Here is a 19479-nt window from a genome sequence, read left to right on the forward strand (position 1 = left end):
GCACCTAACAACAGAGCCCAAGACAGATGAAGAAAACCCAGAACAGTTGAAAGGAGGTACTGGTCAACCCAGGACCTCGCCCAGGACGCCAATGCTCCTGCTTGCGACTGGATCGGGACAGGCAGGGCAGTCAGCAAGGAGGGGGGACTCAGGGGACATCCTCAGCCTCGACCCGACAGGCGGGTGCTGGGGAACTCACCCAGGGACAGCACCGCGCGCCTCTCAGTGCACTGTGACCAGCCACACTCTGGGCCACAGAACCAATCTCAACAAAATTTTAAAAAATGAAACCATATTTCAGGTATGTCCCTGTGACCATAATGGAATTACTAGGGAATCCTCAAATATTTGGATATTAAGACAAAATTTTTTAAGTCCCACGTGAGTCAAGGATGAAGTCACAGGGGAAATTTAAAAATATTTCAGTACAAATAATAGAATAAGAACAGAACATCAGTAGGATGCAGCTAATGCAGAAGCTGGAAGAAAACTGTAGGCACCAAATGGTGGTGGTTGTTTTTTTAAAAAGAAATCTCTCCATTCAATGATTTAAACATTCACCTTAAGAAACAAAAGAAGAGGAAATTAATTCCCCCTGAGAAGCCAAAATGAAAAAGCATAGATCAAAGAAATTGGAAAAAATAGAGAAAAATCCATAAAGTCAAAAGCTATATTTTTGAAAAGTTTAACCCTCTAGCCAATCCCTCCAAGTAGAGAGGAAATATAAATGATCAATATCTGGAGTGAAAAAAGGGACATCATTACAGGTCCTACAGGTATTAAAGTGAAAATTATCATCACCAATGATTTTTGCCCATAAATTAGACAACCTAAGTGGAACGATTCCTTCAGCGGCATGAACACTCAAGGCTGCTGGGAGAAACTGAGAAGGCGCGGGGCGTTACCTTATGATATGTTTGATCTGTTGTAAGATACTGCTCTCCAAGGTGATGTTCAGAGCACTCGTCAGGTACTGGTTGAACTCCTCGAAGAACATCTCGTTCCCTTCCTCGTACTTGCCGTAATTCTTGGAGTACTCCTTCTGAATGCAGTGGTTGGTCAAGTGGCAGGTCTTGTCTTGGAAGTCGTCAACGTGATACGGCTCGGACGCAGTTCGGAGCACACCCTCCCGGTAGAGGTAGATGTTATACTCGTGGTCCACCAAGACCCAGCTTCTGCAATCAACACAAGCAGTGTTACCCGGGTTCCGCTCAGCCTCTCATGCAGTAGGTGCACGCAGCATTTGGAGCAAAACCGTAGGCATTGGTTATCTCTCTATGGTGTGTGAGGTGGGCAAATGGGAGCAAGGTGGGTTCTGGGGTTATATAAGGCAAACTGTGAGTTAGCCACAATGGGGGGTCATCACCATAAATGACGATGTGGAGACCTGAATCCAGTAAAAAGACAGCATTTTGCAAAGATCTGGGTAGATTTTGAGGATACCCTATAAAGCCTCGCTTTGCCCCTTCGGTGTTTGCAGAGGACCAGGGCTCCTCAGGAAGCTGACCCAACTCTGGCTGATGTCTGAGAAGCAGCAAGTCATTGTGAAGGCCTCAGGGAGACAAGAGCTGAGGGCAAGGTCAAGAGCAAGCTGGGGAGAGGCCGTTTGGCTCTAGAAAGCACCGCATCAATTCTTCCTGCATGACAGGCCCTTGCTCAGAAACTGAGAATCCAGAAACCTGAGGCAGGTATGCGCATGACATTCGTAAAAAGCAATGAAGTGGGGACCAACGGCTTGGCAGGATCACAGTACACTGTGTCTGGATTGTGGGTCCCATATACCTCTCTCAGCTTCCTCCACCAGGAGGCCCTGTGCACTTATACTCCTCTCTGCACCCACAAGCCCCTTCCTAACAGAGAATGCATTCAAAAAAATAAAACCCATCACCTTAGTGACGTTTCCTAGAAAGAAGAAATATTAAAGTAGAAAATTCAGTAGAACTCGGTTCCCTTCTTCTGCACTCAACAAAATACCTCCTCATGTTGCACATCCCACCTCCCACCAGACCTTGGACCCCCTCCCGTTCCTTCCAGGTGGAGGAAAACAAGATGCAGACCCCAAAGCATTACCGAATGTCGAACTTGCGGTGACCCGGCTCGAGAAGCAGAGGGTGCTCAAGGTACTTCTGGATCACGTGCACTTGGCCCTGGTTGTCTATGAAATCCAGAAGCTCGGAAGCCTCGGAGGAGATGAGGATGCCTTCGCCTGGCAGAGAAGAAGACACACCCCAGCGCAGCTCAGGCCAAGGGCAAGGGGCTCCCCAGAGCCAGAGACAGACCCCACAGAAGGAGGCTCTTGCAGGCCTGCTCACGGGTCCCCTCCCTCCCTTCCCTCCTGCAGGCCCCTCCCTCTCCCCTGACCCCATGAGAGCACCTGGCATTACCCAACTGACTCTTGGGCCACATAGGTTCTCATCACCATACTGGCAGGTTCCAATGTGACATTTTAGTTTTACAGACACCCACACTGTTTAAACCCTTGAACCAAATGTCACGTACTCTAGGTCAGTGGCCACCATAAAGACTGTAGCGCATATGACAATAAATTCACTTCTAACACTACCTTACAGAAATACCAGAAAGGTAGGGGCATAAACGCAAATGTATAGGGATGTTCTTGTGGCATAGCAATAAAAAAATGGATATGCTTAAATTGTTCCTACACATCAAACAAGTGATACAATATGTCCTTTTGAACAGTTTAATTAAGATGTAACATATCATAATATTCACCCATTATTTTTCTTTCTTTTTTTTTTTTTTGGTACAGGGGATTGAACCCAAGGGCACTTAACCACTGAGCCACATCTGCAGCCCTCTTTATTTTTTATTTAGAGACAGGGTCTCACTAAATTGCTCAGGGTCTCATTAAGTTTCTGAGGCTGGTTTTGAACTCTCAATCTTCTTGCTTCAGCCTCCCGAGCTGCTGGGATTATAAGCATGTGCCACTGCGCCCAGCAGCTGTTTAACTTCATGAGGGAGTACAAGACTCTTCCAAAATGGCTGGACCACTGCACATTCCCACCAGCAGTGTCTGAGGGTGCCAATGTCTTCAGCTTCTCACCAACGCTGGTTATCACCCGTCTTCTTGATTAGAGCCCTCCTGGAGTACGTGTGTATGTGCCTATGAAGTGGTATCTTGTGTGGTTTCAATTTGCATTTCCCTAGCAACTAGTCATGCTGAACATGTTCCTATATGTTTATTAACTAATTTGTACATTTTCTTTGGAGAAATGTATATGATTCTTTATTTTTCAATTGGGTTAATTGTCTTTGTATCATTGAATCATAAGAGGTACTTGTGTGTAGGTGTATGTGTGTGTGTGTGTGTGTGTGTTCTAGACACAGGTCCCTTATCAGACATGATTTGTAAATATCTTCAATTCTTAACAATGCCATTGCGGCACAGATCCCTTGTGCTGTCTTCGTAAGGCCACACCTTCCTCCCTCCCCCAACCCATCCCCATCCTGGTAATCACCAATCCGTTCTCCATTTCTATAATTTTGTCATTTCAAAATGTCATACTAGCCAGGAGCAGTGGTGCACGCCTGTAATCCCAGAGACTCGGGAAGGTAAGGTAGGAGGGTCTTGGGTTTGAGGCCAGCCTCAGCAACTTAGTGATACTTTGTCTCAAAATAAAAAATAAAAAGGGCTGAAGGTGTGGCTCAGTGGTAGAGCATCCCAGGTTCAGTCCCTAGTTCAGCTAAAACAAAATGGTATACAAATAGAGTCATCCCGTATGTGCTCCTGCAGGACCAGCTTTCTCCACTTGGCATCATTCCCCGGTTCCGTCGCTGCCGGGCAGACTTCTGAGGTATCAACTGTCCTGTTGTTTAATCATTCACCTGTTAAAGGACATCTGCATCGTTTCTAGTTTGAGCTTCAAACAAAGCTGCGATGAATAATCGCACACAGGCTGTCGTGGGAACCTGAGTTTGAACCTCTCCAGGACACGGGCCTGGAGTGTGCCATTACTGGGTGGCATGGTAGTTGCAGGTTCAGGCTTGTTTTGTTTTGGATTTTCTTTTTGTTGTTGTTGTTGCTGTGTTACCCAGGCTGGCCTCAAACTGCTGGGCTCAAGTGATCCTCCTTCTACGCTTGCCGAGTGCCAGAGCTGCAGGTGCTCCTCACCGTGCCCAGATCTAATGCTTACTGTATAAGAAACTGCCAAGCCTTTTGGCTCTTTTTATCCACCCAGGGAGGCTATGCCACTTCACATTCCAACTAGCAAGGTTGAGTGCTCCAGCTGACCCAGAGACTGGCCACCATTCACTATAATTAACACTTATTTTAGCGACTTCAATAGGAATAAAGTGACAGCTCCTGGTTTTGATTTATATTTTCCTAATAGTTAATCATTTGGAGAGATCTTTTCCTTTGCTTATCTCCTGCCTGCGTAGCCTCTTCAATGGAAACTATGCCCACATTCTTCTGCCCATCTTCTCATCAGATGGGGTGTCTGCTGTTGGCTGTGGTTTTGAAAGTCATTTACATTTTCCAGACCTGGGTCCCGTCATGTACAGGAGTTACAAATCCTTTCTTCCATCTGTACCTTGTCTTTTTGTCCTTTTAAAGATGTATTTTACAGAGAAAAAGTGATATTTTGATGAGTTTCAATTATTTAATTTTTGCTTTTATGGACTGTACCTATGGCAACAAGTTGAAGAACTTTTTGCCACACTTGTGGTGGCGCACCTGTCACCTCAGTGGCTCGGGAGGCTGAGGCAGGAGAATCATGAATTCAAGGTCAGCCTCAGCAACTCAGAGAGACCTTGTCTCTAAATAGAATATAAAAAAGGGCTGGAGATGTAGCTTAGTGGTTGAGCGCCTCTGGATTCAATCCCTAGTCCCCTTCCCCCACCCCATCCACCCCAAAAAGGAATTCTTTGCCAAGTGCTACCTGCTATTCTCCATCCACAATGTTTAATTTAACATTTAATTCCATGATCCATTTTGAGTTAGTTTTTTACCTTAATTAAGTTAGTCAAGGGGTGAGATCTGTTGAGGCGAGTTTGGGTTGATTATTTTTGCCTATGGATATCCACCTTATCTGGCTGCACTGGTTGAAAAGCTTCTCCTTCTATTGAATGGCTTTGGGATCTTTGTCCAAACTCGGTGGGCATTTGTGCTTGGTCTACTCCTGAGCTCTCTGTCCTGCTCCACTGATTGCATTTCTATTCCTTCGCCAATGGCCGCAGGACACTGAGCACCCTCCCCATCCCCTGGGCACTGAGCACCCCAGGGTACTGAGCACCACAGCAGCACACCTTGACATTGGTCACAGTGATGACTTCTAGTCATTCTTCTTTTACAAGATTGTTGACGCTATCCTAGGGCCTGTGTGCTTCCTTATGAATCTTAGCAGCTTTATGCCCATTTTGCCGATGTCCCAGTGGAGTGACAGTAACCCTGCAGACATCTTTACTATGGGAGTTCTGAGATCCATGAACAGTCCGTCTGCTCATTTTTTTCCCCATAAATATTTATTGAGTGCTTTCTACACAATAGGGAGCGCTTGAGACTTCGTACAACTGTGGAACACACGCATGCACACATCACCACCACTATCAACAACAGTCTATTCATCTTAATCTGGCATCTGTGGGAAAAATTCAAAGATATTTTTCAGATATTTCAGCACAGAAAACGGTAACTGCTGACATCTTACTATGTAAATCTATTCCTAACATACCAAATTTTCCAGGAATAAGAATTTTTGCTTATCAAAATTTCCTGTGCATGCAAAGTAGCCCAACGAATAAGACACCACATCTCTAGTAATCTTAATGTCAGCATAAGACCTAGAATTTCTGTTGGCTTCATGGTTTTGGCAGTGGGGATGCCTGTAGAGGATTGGCTAGTATTCTAGTCAACTCAACTGCCCTGTAAGCGTCTTCAGGACTATAGCGAGCCTTCCTCAACTCAGTTGCAGGATCCAAGCCTTCAAGACAGTGGCCCAAGCTTTTTGCCTTCTCTGAAATTTAAAAGGATTGACTGATGTGTACCTATAGTACAATGAGTTCAATGAGTTCTCTTTAAGTGAACTGGAAATATGTATACTTTCCGTCTGCTCATTTTTTTAGGTGCTGTTTGCCATCTTCCATAATTTCTAATTTTTTTTTTTTAGCATTCAGAACCTATAGATGTTTTGTCAAATTGAGACCCAAGCACCTCATTTTCTCTGAGGTAACTGTAAATGACACAGTTTTAATTTCGGTTTCCACACAATTGTTTTTTTGTGTGTGGATCTCATATACTGTACATTGCTGAGCTCACTCGTGGTCTCTAGGGCCCTCCCACCAGTCCTTGGATTTATAGCTCATCTCCATGTGGATCTGATACCTTCAGTACAAACGAATGCCATTTGTTCATTAATTCCGTGACCCATCTTTCCTCAGAGCACCCCATTCTTGACTGCCTGTTTCTGTCACTAGTCCCCCCATTTGGTTGGGCTCTTGGAAACTGCAAAGCAACATGGAAAGTGCACTTCTTCTCTTTTCCAACAGTGACTCTGTCTCACCTCCCTCAGGAACCACACGGACTTGCTGGTTCCAGTTTCGTTCCAGCTACCAGTTCTCAAGTTCAGGCTTCACACTCCATCCTCTGACCTGCCAGCAAACCTCCTCCAGAGTGAGCACCCCAATGCGCTTCCCTGACCGTCCTGCAGATGCTCTGCAGCACAGGGTAGCCCCCTTCCCTCCCATCGGCTCCAACCTTGTTCTCCTTGTGCAATTTCCTTATGGAAACTATTTCTTATTGAAAACTAATATACTTAACGCTGGCAGGTTGGAAAAAAAATAGTGGGGGAAAGGGAAGGAGTTCAGTAGATACATTTTTGTAAGTTTTATAACTTTTAACAAAAAAATGGAAAAGCTAACCATATTTTATTCTAATTAATTAATTTTATTTTTTCATATCATTTTCATGTGCACCTGGACAGAGCCTGTTCAGTCACAGGGAACTCATGACAGATTCTTTTTCACTTTATGTTATCGGTATTTCCACTGTTCTATGTGAACGTCACACTTATGTTAATAGCTCTAAAATATCCCACTGTGCAGAAGTAAAAAAAAAAAAATACACACACACTTGTTTACTGACTTAGACAATAGGTTTGTTTCTAAAAAATATTTATTTTGGTATTATAGATAACAGAGTAGTAAATGTCTTTGCAGCAGATGAAATATTTCTTTTTTTTGAATTTTTTTTAGTTATACATGGCACAATATCTTTATTTTTATGTGGTACTGAAGATGGAACCCAGGGTCTCACACGTGAGAGGCAAGTGCTCTACTGCTGAGCCACAACCCCACCTCATGAAATATTTCTTGGAGTAGACTTTCAGAATGAGATGACTGGGACTAATTATAGGAAGTCCTTATGGCCCTGAGGGGGTTCCATGCGTTTTCAATGGGCTGTGGATTCTCACCAGCACAGCAGTTCACTACCAACTTTCAGCAACAGTGTCACTAACACTTTGTTTTTTTTTTTTATTTTGCAGCTGTAAAATGGTACATAAAATTTAAATTTATTTAGTAATTTTTGGATATTGGTGTAGCATGTTTCCACGGGTTTGTTACCTGCATTTACTGCATTTCTTTTTTTGGCGGGGGAGGCAGAGGCAGGGGACCAGGATTGAACTCAGGGGCACTCGATCACTGAGCCCCATCCCCAGCCCTATTTTGTATTTTATTTAGAGACAGGGTCTCACTGAGCTGCTGAGGCTAGTTTTGAATTTGTGATCTTCCTGCCCCAGCCTCCAGAGCCACAGGGATTATAGGCATGTGCCACCTGTGCCTGGCCTTCTCATTTCTTCTATCATTTACTCATTCCTGTCCTTATTCACTCTATGTGGAAAAGTTCTAAAGGGACTTTTTTTGTGGGGGATCTTTGAGAAGCTTCATAGTCATGGTCCCTGCCCCCCTGACCCATTCCTATTTCAACTTCTGGAAATAGATGCCTCACTAACCTTCTTGTTGACTAGACTTTGGGTCCTTGAGGGTAAAAAACCCACATGTGCCTCGTCCACCTCCTTATTCCTGCACGTCCAAGCACTCTTGTACTCGGTGCAGATCCTGAACCTTTGCTGGATGCCAGCTCCTGTCCTGGCACGGGGCAGACAGTGCCGGGCACAGACGAGACACCATCTGAGGTGGGCTTTAATCGTCTCTGTCTGGGAAGTTCCATGTAAGCATTAGAGAATGGCCCGGAACAGGAGGACAAGGAGCAGAACTCCTGGAGAGATGTGAAGGTGACGTCGGATCAGAGGGCTGCTGGATGTGAAGCAGCTTGATACTGGACACGGTTTCAAGGCTGAGCCATGATACCAAGCACATGGTGGGTATTCAGAAGAACAGACACCATCTGTTCATCCTGTGATTCCTAAACAATTAACACACACCACTCACCTCCTCAACTCACAGCAAAAGCCCTTTAACGGACGTTTTATCCCCTCTTTACCTCTCCCTGCTGCATGGTGTCCCTCTGTCTGGTCCTAGAGAAGGTCCAGGGACCGTCAGAGGTCCTCCCAGTGGCCATCCTAACTCCAAGTTCAAATCCACAGGAGGAATCTGGAATACCAGGGATGACCATTTCCCCTTCCAAGTGCCCCCTCTACTGGGGACAGTACTCAAGAAGAGAGTGCAAAGGGGTCAGAGAAGTGGGGGAGGCACCCACAGAGGTAAGAGCCCAATTCTCCCCCTTTCACAAGACTCCAGGTGATGCCCGCCTGCCTCATGGTGGGTGGAAAGGAAGGGGAGGTCGGCTGGACCAGGGACAGGAGTGAGTACCAAGGGCCAGATGGTCTTCCAAAGAATAGGAAGTTCAAAATGGAACGGCTTTTAAAAGAGTATACGACAGTACTTACAGAGAGGCCACTGATGTGCCTGCTGCCTCGGAAGCTGCCTCTACTTTAAGCCTAAGTTGAAATCACAAACCTCAGCCCTCCTAGGCAGTCATTCAACACACACTACGGAGCGACTGCAAGGAGAGATGGAGACCAACAAGAGCTGTGGGTACGGCGTTTATACTAGGCTGGGGGAGACGGGCAGGTCATGTAATACAGAACTGGGAAGAGGTTAGTCCAGGAGGAGACAGAAGGCAGGATGGAGGGACAGGAAGTGATGGGCTGGAGGCTATTTAGACGGAAGAGGCTTCTCTGGCAAGGCAACAGCTGAGCTCAGAAACCAAATAATCCACGTCAGCACATCCAGGCCCCGAGACAAATTTAGAGCATCTGAGGGACATGAGGCCGTCTTTGTGGCTACAACACAGTGAACAAGGCCCAGAATAGAAGGAGGTGAGATCAGAGATACGGGGACATGTGCAGTGGCGTGGGCGGCCATCAGGGACCTGGAATTACTGTGATTGCATTAGGAAGCCAGCTGGTAAGTCAGGAAGTGACCTGATCAGATTTACGTTTGTGAAACATCCCTCTGTCTGGGGGAACCGGCTGCGGATGGGCACTGTGATTAGAGCCTGGGAGGATGGCGGTTTTGAGTTAGGGCGGGAGCAGTGGAAACGGCAAGAAGAAGCCTGATCCAGAGTCCAAACTGAAGGTTGCACTAGCAAGACTTAACACTTTAGGTTTAGATATCAAGGGTGAAGCTGGCTCTGGGGCTCCCAAGAGCCCCAGAGTGAACAGTGGACAAACACCAAGAAGAAGGGACAAAAGAGGGGCAGGCCGCGAGGAGTTCTGTATCAGAAAAGTTGGAGATGGAGAGGGTGACACGGCACCAGGAGCTTCAAGGGAAGTCCTGGAGCAGAGAGAGGATTTAGAAGGCACTACCACACAATCGGGCATTTAAAACAAGATGCAGTCCATGGGCCGTGAGTTCAGATCTGACTAGGCATCCACCTGAGTACGTCATCAGAATCTCAAGTGCCAGCACAGAGGAACAGAGGGGACGGCCAGGCCAACTCACCTTTGGCGCCTGCTGATGACTTTGCGATCCACACGTTGCCCTCCCCGTCCTCTTTCTTTCTGTTATAGGAAGCCAGGAAGAACTCTCTCTCATCCGTCCTGGAGTTATTGACAGGTGGCTGGATTCCATTCTGTGCTGGAGCAACTGGGGTCTTGAGATTAGTTGGGTAAATCACATAGGACTCGGGGAACCAGGTGCAGGACTCAGCCAGTTCTGGGCTTGTCTTGATCAGCCTAGCAGAGGACAGAGGGTCAGGCTCCTTTCTTAGTGCCCACTGTCACCCTGTTCAGAAAAGACACTGCGTTCCCTTCAGGGGTTTCCAAGGAGTCAAGCCATGGCCTGGTCTCCTCCTTACCCCTCCGCTTCCTCTCGGCCTCCCTGGACAGACCTCTACCATGCTGCACCTATTACATGCAATAGTAAAGGCGTGCCCCTTGCATCCACAGGACCTCCTGCCGGCCAGGTGCAGTGCCACACACCTGTAAGCCCAGTTACCCGGAAGGCTAAGGCAGGAGGAGAAAAAGTCCAAATCCAGTGCAGACAACTGGTCAAACACAAAATAAAAAGGGCTGAGTTTATAGCTCAGCCTCAGAGGACCTGCCTAGTCCTGGGTTCAATCCCAAATATGGGGAAGGAGGCTTACTGCCCAGAATTTGAGCTCCCTTTAAAGGGATTTCTAAGGACACCCAACTTGACCTAACTCTAAGTAAAACACCTTTTCAACAAACACGTTGGGACTGAGCCAGACCAACACCAAAAAATGAAGTGGGGGATTAAAAAAAACAAAAAAAGCCAAAACAACTAGTAAAATTACTGTCTTGGCCTCCATCTCTACTTGGGACTCTGAATAGCTAAAGACTATTTTTAAGTCCTTTATTTCCTGCTTTTAGCTCGGCCTCACTTCAGTGACAGAATAAAGAAGGAATCCTTCTAATGGGGCACAGGACAGGGGACACAATGAAACATGCCCTTCAGTCCCAAAATAACATACCACCACAGAAGATAAAGGCCCGCCCTGGGCAAGGCCCTGAACAGACACAGGGTCTTACCAAGAGCTTCCCACTGCCGGCTTCCCAGGTCAGAGGCACCAGGATCCACTTCACAAAAGAGGAACTGGGTCACAGAGGAGTCCCCTCCCGAGAGCAGCAAGTAGCCAGCACCAGGCAGGACACAAACCTAAACTGCCCAGCCTTCCCCTAGCCCAGGAACCAGGGCACAGAAGCCTCTCTAAACTGCGCTTCCTTCTATCTACAACAACTGTTCCTGTTCAGCCTATATTATGATTCACCTACAAAACCCGGCCTGTGAGCAAACAGCAGAAATAATGAAAAGAACTGTTAAATTAACATTAAAAACAAAGTCATTCTAGCCGGGTGCAGTGGTGCACCCTTGTAATCTCAGCAGCTCAGGAGGCTGAGGCAGGAGGATTGCAAGTTCAAAGCCAGCCTCAGCAAAAGTGAGGTGCTAAGCAACTCAGTGAGACCCTGTCTCTAAATAAAATACAGAATAGGGCTGGGGATATGGCTCAGTGGCTGAGTGCCCCTGAGTTCAATCCTGGTACACAATAAATAAATAAATAGATAGATAGATAGATAGATAGATAGATAGATAGATAAAGTAATTTTAAAGTTAAAAGCAACAGAAGTTGTAAGTTACTTGAACCCAAAGGAACAAAAATGATAAAAATACATACATAAACTCACCGAATACTCAAGTCTGAACCTACACTGTCCCGTAAGGTGGCCACTAGCCACGTGCGGACACTGAGCATTTGAAATGTGAGCAGCGTGACTCAGGAACAGAACTAAAAATTGCATTTAATTTTAATTTAAAAATGGATGCATCATAAAGTATTTTTCCATTAAGCAGCACTGTGCTGAGGTGACAGGATGACATTTCCCTTGACTAAACTGTGTGTGCATGTCGGGCCCGTGTGTCACTCCTAGTATCTCACTCACACACACACACACACACACACACACACACACACACACAAAACACGGCTCTGTTCAGGGACAATGGACCTACTCAGTTGAAGCGACTTTTTTCTGCGTACTGATGAGACGTGACCACGTGCTAATGACACAGACAGCAGGAGCTACTGTGCAAAGGACAATCAGTAACTAAGAGGCAATTATTTTTCTAAATAAAAATTACTATTTGTGTAACTAAAAATAAGTATGGTCTGATTTTTAAATTTAAAGCAAAAGCATTCTACTGATGCAAAACTGAGCAGGGACCCCGAAGGCAGAACAATGACCAGGACAGTGAAGACAAAGGACTGGAAGCAGGTGTGACAAATTCACAATGGATGGCGGCTTCACCAGGCTACGGCACAGTCAAGTGAAAAGCAGTTTGCTTTGCTAGGGAGACATTTTCAGCAAACAGATAATGAATCTGATGAGCATTTTTCCCTCAATAGTCAAAATATAATATTAGTGGCAAAAGTCATAAATATGCAACAAAAAAATTTTTTTTCAACAATTAAAAAAATTTTTTTTGTACTAAGGATGGAAGCCAGGGGTGCTTACCCACTAAGGCACATCCCCAGCCCTTTTTATATTTTATTTAGATACAGGGTCTCACTGAGTTGCTTAGAGCCTCGCTAAGTTACTGAGGCTGGCTTTGAACTTGTGATCCTCCTGCCTCAGCCTCCCCAGTTGTTAGGATTATAGACGTGTGCCACCGTGTCTGGCTTTAATAAAAAAAAAAAAATTAAGAATATATATATATATATATAGCCTCTACTGAGTTATGTACATCCCAGTCCCTAAGACCTTTTTTTAAAAATATTTGTTTATTTTTTAGGTGTAGATGGACACAACATGAGGCTCTCAGCTTATAACTTCAGTCAAGTATAAAATGGCCTGGATTCTAACACAAAAGGAAAACCACTTTAGACAGAAATATGGTGAAATAAATTATTTTAAGGCAAAGTTTTAAAAGATATTTTATGAAAGTAAAAAATCTTCAGCTCAGCCAGAATTGGCCACTGATAACGAGCTCTTTCTAACAAATAATATCAAAGACTGACTCAAAATTTGAAAAAAAAATTAAGCATTTTTCTCAGCTTTAGGTAAGTTGTGATGTGAAATGCTGCTAAATTAATGCTTTGGGCATGCTTATATTAAAGAGAAAAAAAAGAAACCAAACTGATGGTCCAAGTATTTTTGAATATTTTACATCTGTCAAAGAGCCACAAAGGGCTGGGGTTGTGGCTTAGTGGTAGAGTGCTTGCCTAGCACATGTGAGGCACCGGGTTCAAACCTCACCACCACAAAAAAGTGAAATAAAGAAACTGTGTCCACCTATAACTAAAAAATGAATATTTGAAAAAAAAAGAGTCAAATAATTTCACAACTAGATTGCTTTTTTGGGGGGGGGGGGCGGGGACTGGGGATTGAACCCAGGGGCACTTACCCACTGAGCCAAATACCCTGCTCTTTTTCTCTTTATTTTTTATTTTGAAATAGGGTTTTACTAAGTTGTTGAGGCTGGCCTCAAACTTTCAATCCTCCTGCAGCAAGTCACTAGGATTATAGGCATCAAACTGTTTCCTTTTTCACTTCATGCTACTGTATGATGCATATAGAAAACATTTGTTTTCTCAGTTTTCTGAAGCAGACTCTATAAAAAGTACTGTGGATACAGTTGTTGAAATGGTTCAGTATATACTTGCAAATGTTACAATGATTCACCAGTTCATGGAACTGTTGAAAGAAATAGAAGACAAAGAATTTAATGATACTAAGCTCTCTGCCAATACTCACTGTTTGATGATGTTTGAGATGAAAGAGTTTTACAAAGATTTACTGTACAGTTATCTCTGATTCAAATATTCTTGATATAAAAGGAATGCTTGCCAAATCATTATATACAATCAACATGTCATTATTTAACTCAAAAATCCAAGATTAAAAATGGCAACGTTATTTATATTACCCATATCCATGCTATACAGGAACAAGTTCAATTATAGCTCCAAGGCAGGGAAAAGACCTGGTTTTGATCCCCCTATACAGGTATTATAATTCATGTTCCAACTTCATAGAACAAGTTAATAATAATGATTTTACATGTTTTTATTACATGACAACATGCAGGTTTCAATTATAATAGTATTATAAAAACTGGCTTCAAGGCCGGGGTTGTGGCTCAGAGGAGAGCGCTTGCCTGGCATGTGTGAGGCACTGAATTCGATCCTCAGCACCACATAAAAATAAAATGAAGCTACTGTGTTCACCTATAACTAAAAAATAAATATTAAAAAAATTATAAAAGAAAACTGGCTTCAAAATCAAAAACAGAAAATTGAAGAAAACTTTGTTGATATTGATAAACTCTTCATTATATTAATGATCTTATCTAAATAAGATCAATCCATTTTCTCAATGTGTATATGAATATTAAAATGATTTTTTTTAGAGCTCAATTCAGTTCCTAAAAACTTCTATGTCCATTGGAACAACTTTAGTATGTACATCTACTTTTTCAATCATAAAATTCTTATGCAATCTCAATTCAGATCAAGGGTCTCCAATGAAAATTTAGTGACTGAGTTAAGTTGTGCTACAAAGATAAAATACACATCAGATTTTGAACACTCAGAATTTTTTTTTAAAGTCTCTATGTTTTTTATATTAGTAACATGTTAAAAAGGACAATATTTTGGGTTTGTTTGTTTGATTTACAATGCCGGGAATCAAACCCAGGGCCTCACACATGCTGGGCAACTGTTCCACCACTGAATTATACCCCCAGCCCAATATTTTGGATTTAGTTAGTTGAATAAAAAGATTACTAATTAATCTGCACCTGTTTTTTGTACTTAACGTGGCTACTGGGAAGTTTAAATGACAGGTATGGCTGGCCTTCCATTTCTGATGGGCAGAACGAGAGCAGGCCTGCAGGAAGACCTCTGCACCCCCTCGGCAGCCCACTGGGGAGCAGTCACAAAGGAAGGCTACTCAGGTCTACAAGGGAGTAATGCTCACCCAGGAAAAGAAAGCTCCCTCCTCCCAGCAGAAGGGATGCCCCTCAGGCCCTGGGACTATGGCCTTGATGAATCTGACACTCCCTGCAGGGAGAGCAGCCAGAAGCAGGCCCTCCCGGATCCAGCACTGAGCCCCATCCAGGCTCTGGGCAGCCCTGAGGGACACCTAGTCATGCTGTTCGTGGGGCCCATTAATACTGATCAGAACATCCTGGCTTAACCCGCACGGCTGTGGCCTTGGTCAAGAAAGCTGATCTCTCTGTGCTGCTAATCTGTCCTGTACAATGAAGGAGAGCGCAGTCTGACTCTCTGGGGTCCTGTTAAGTCACAAAAAACTTAGGGAAGACAGACAAAGGGAACCAAGACCTCCTGGAATCACCCCGGCCCTGGCAGGACCCCTGAGGGATGAAGAAAGCTGGTAAGGGGGGCAGTCCCTAGACTGTAAAGTCCTGTCACCATGTACAAGGTGCCACCACAGTCATGGCACACACCTCAAGGGTCAGACAGCGGGTATTGTCCACCATTTGTCTCCACATTGTACGCTGGACACTGGGGTTCACAGCAACAGTGCTCTCCAAGGTCACGGTACTGCCTTGGACCAGGTCACTACTCTAGCCCTGTACTCATTGCCTCCTTGCAGCTGCTAAATGTGAAATATGCAGAATGCTACTTTTTTTTGGGGGGGGGGGTACCAGGGATTGAACCCAGAGGCATTTTACCACTGAGCCACAACCCAGCCCTTTTTAGAGAGACAGGGTCTTGCTGAGTTGCTTAGGGCCTCGCTAAGTTGCTGAAGCTGGCTTTGAGCTGGTGATCCTCCTGCCTCAGCTTCCCAAGCTGCTGGGATTACAGGCGTGCACCATCGCACCCAGCCAGAATGCTACAGCGTATTCCACTTCCTACTTTTAAAGGGCAAATTCTATCTTAATTGTTAGAGAAAACTATCACAGCTCTGTTTGGCTGCATATCCATGTTTACTAGTTCATGGAAAGCCTGGAGATCTACTCCAGCCCTGACTGTAGGGCCCAAAGCCAGTATTCTGCTCTAAAAATGACAGCAATAATAGCCATACCAAGGAGTAATAAGAACTCTCACTTATGTAGTGTGAACCACGCAACAGGCATCCTTCAAAGCCTTCATAACAACACTGAAGTCTCTGCTATCAGGATACCCATTTTACAGGGAAGAAAACTAAGGCACAGAGTCAAAGACACACAATGTACCTGGTCACTGAATGACACATACTCCAGTGTGTCACCTGATTTAACCCTCACCACTGCCTCATGAGCATGGTATGGAGGCCGAGAGGGATAAGATCTGACCACACCAATCAGAGCTGGGTTAAAACCCATGCTGCCCACCCTGGATCTTAATCATCATATGACACTGTCTCCCTCCACTTTACAAACCTGCTCCCATGGCGTCCAGTCGTAACCCACTGCTCAGGATCCAGGTGGAAGAGCTCCTCTCACACCTGCCCAGATCTCTTTTCTGGAAGGCCCTAGCTGCTGGGAGAGGGGGCTGCGGAGGGCGATGCACACCTTTCTCCAGGGATGAGTCTCTGCCCAGAAAAACCTAGAAAGCTATGTCCCCCACCTTTTCCCCAAACAGAGGCTGGAGCCCAAAAGCCCAGCGTCCTTGCTTTGAGATGTGCCAACTCTGAGGTGCCGTTTGCTCCAGTCCCATGGTGACACAGCTGAAACCACATCTTTGCTTGGCTCTCAGCTTGCCCTGTCCTGCTCCCTGGCTTCCTAGGGGTGTGACTTGAGGACCTGCCCCCAAGAAATCACTTTTGCAGGAAGCCGCGAGTCAGCTGTGCTCCTAGGCAGCCTCACCTGAGGAACCCTAGGCTTCATCAAACCCCACAGCAACAACCCCTCGAAATGCAAGCCTACAAGAAGCTTCAAACTGGTATTTATGGACTTTTTTGAATAGTAAAAGCATTTTCACCCCTTTAAATAATCCCACGTTTTTGCATGAGTGTTTGAAGCCAAAGACATTTATGTAAAACACTGAAAATGGAAGAACACTTACTTCACTAAAGAAGCTTTGCGACACAGTTTGTCAGCCCCCCTGTAGTAATTCACCAGCTGCGCCAGCCCGGGCTCGTGACCTGCAAGGAAAGAGCAGGCTCAAAGGGGGGCCTGGACAGGTGGGGAGTGACGGCAAGGCACCAGCATGCCGGATGGGGACCAGGAGGGGCATGCCCGGCTTTTCATTTCAACTCTGGTTGTTAGAAATGGAATAGTTTGGCTTCTCTGACCCTGAGGGTCTTTCTCTCAGTATCCTTCTGGCCACTCACCCTCCCCCAGGGGATGCTATTATACCAATACTGCAGGTCTACGAAGACCACCGCCACCTTTGTTTTTTCTTGTTGGAGTGGAGCATGCTGGGTATTTTCTCTTCAGCTCTCCCTGGTCTTACTACGATCCTCTTCTGGCTTAATGTGAAGACTTGCAATCTCTAAATACAGGAAGCTACTTTAAGAGTCATGCTTTGCACCTCCCCAGCCCTGCTTTCTACAAACATCAGAGAAGGCACAGAACTGTGATACTGCTAGTCTCAAGCATGCTGGGCTCTGCCAGTTTCTGGAAGGCACCAGAAGGTAGAGGGAGGTGGTGGGCAGGCCATGTCAGAATATCAGAAGTAAGAACTTCATTCTGTGCTGCATCCCACAGGGATCTTAGTCTCAACAATTCTCATTACCACAACCCTTCTCTATGAAATTAGAGCTGAAAGGATAAAAATAAAAATACAGTTTTACTTAATTTTTAGGGGATACTGGGGAATGATATTTGTCAAATTATATTGTTATATTGTGTGCATGTATGAATATGTAACAACAAATCCCACCATTATGTACAACAATATGCACCAATTTTTTAAAAAGTGGGAAAAAAGAAACTGAAAAAATTTTTTGTTTTGTTTTGTTTAAAATCCTAATAATCCCCATGCATGGTGGCACATGCCCATAATCCCAGCGACCCTGGAGGCTGCGGCAGGAAGACAAGTTTAAGGCCAACCTGGGTGACTTAGCAAGACCTTGTCTCAAAAATAAAAAGGACTAGGGTTGTAGCTCAGTGGTAGAGCACTCCTGGGTTGAAATTCCAGTACTGCAAAAAAATAAATTTGTACATGCATATTTAAATTTTATTTATTAACAAAATGCATTGCATTTCCTATAATAGAAAGTAAGATGGAATAAAGGCATTATGAGTTGATGTCAGAGGCAATGATTCATCAGAGAATGGCATACGCCCAAATAGAAAGTGTCAGGCATTACTTGAATTTCAGTGTTTCCCTGTGGCAGAGAGACCCTCATTCTCCCCGCATGGCCCTCTCCACATGCCCAGGGCCCTGAGCCCTTACCTGACCCCTGAAGCTCCTTGGTTTCCATGTAGCACACTTTTAGTAAAAGGTAAATAACTCCAATAACAGCACAAAACCTATTTTCTTTCCCATAAAAACCAAATATTTGCTGATCACCTGCTGAATCTATGGTGCCTATGTAAGATTCGAAACCTATAGGTTTCTGCTTCTCACCTCCTAGCTAGGCATGAGCTCCACAGCTATGCCAACTGCCCCACCTCCACCTGGGCAGTGCTGTCTTTACTATTTTCCATATTAAGACTCCATCTAAGCTTTCACAGCCAGACACCACCAAGCACAAGAAGAAAGGAAGGCAGGAAGGGCAGTGGACAGAGTCAGAGGAAGTAACTTCTCCAAACTAGAAGCATTTGTTTCCTTTCCTCTTTCAGGGAAATAATTCCACATGAACATTACCTCTCCCACCCCACCCCCCTTTTTTGAGGAAGGGTTCCTGAGGAGATCCTTTAACAGGAAGGACTCTCCAAGCACACTCTCTGTAACCCTAGATTTCTGGGGGGCTCCTGTCAGCCCTTCCATGGAGTCACCATTCTTCATTATAAACTTGCATGGCAATGGAAAGTTGTCCCCAGCACTATTTCAAAGAAAAAACTCAGGAAGGCATTGCCTCAACAAGTTTGGTTCTCAAACACTGGTCTCACCCAAATCCTCTAGTAAGTTCACCAATGGCCAGTCAACTCCAGGTGGCCTGTTTCCATTCTCTGTCCACTCAACCTATTTCTGAAAACCCTCTCCTCTCCCCAGCATGGAAAGAACACCGCTCCCTTTGGTTGGCCCTCATTTTTCTCGGTATCAATTCTCCCCTTCTATCCTTGGAGTACAACTGACCCCCATCCCTGGTGAGTTCTGGCCAGGAACACAACTACCCAGAGAGCCCTTCCCAGATGACTGTGCAGTGAGCAGGTCACGAGCCGATGCTCAGGTCCCCGGGATGTGAGTGCACCTTCCGGAGAACTTATGGATTACGTCATTTGGAAAGGAGCGGCTGGTCCTCCCCTCACTCCTGTCCCTTCCTAAGGAGAGTAGGTGGACAGGGTGGTGCCAAGCCGGCTTCTACCACGTGAAAAGGCAATTCCCTCCCGGTACAGATGGAGGGGAACCAAGCCTCTAGTTAAAACCTTTATTCAATGCACAACTGTAAAAACACGTTCTTTGGTGAAGCCTTCGCTAAATTC

The 19479-nt window shown here is 45.1% G+C and overlaps 1 protein-coding gene across 1 annotated transcript in view; it reads right to left on the reverse strand.

Annotated features, from left to right (window-relative positions):
* Ttl (tubulin tyrosine ligase) overlaps nt 1-19479 on the reverse strand; it is a 34015-nt gene that overhangs the window by 13739 nt on the left and 797 nt on the right. The window contains exons 2-5 of the mRNA XM_076832637.1: nt 16952-17030; nt 9925-10157; nt 2071-2206; nt 906-1175 (exon numbers count right to left, since the gene is read on the reverse strand). Coding sequence (XP_076688752.1) covers nt 906-1175; nt 2071-2206; nt 9925-10157; nt 16952-17030 — 718 coding nt within the window. The remainder of the gene's footprint in view (nt 1-905; nt 1176-2070; nt 2207-9924; nt 10158-16951; nt 17031-19479) is intronic.

The sequence above is a fragment of the Callospermophilus lateralis genome, chromosome 14, assembly GCF_048772815.1.
Source record: "Callospermophilus lateralis isolate mCalLat2 chromosome 14, mCalLat2.hap1, whole genome shotgun sequence".
NCBI classification, from domain to species: domain Eukaryota; kingdom Metazoa; phylum Chordata; class Mammalia; order Rodentia; family Sciuridae; genus Callospermophilus; species Callospermophilus lateralis.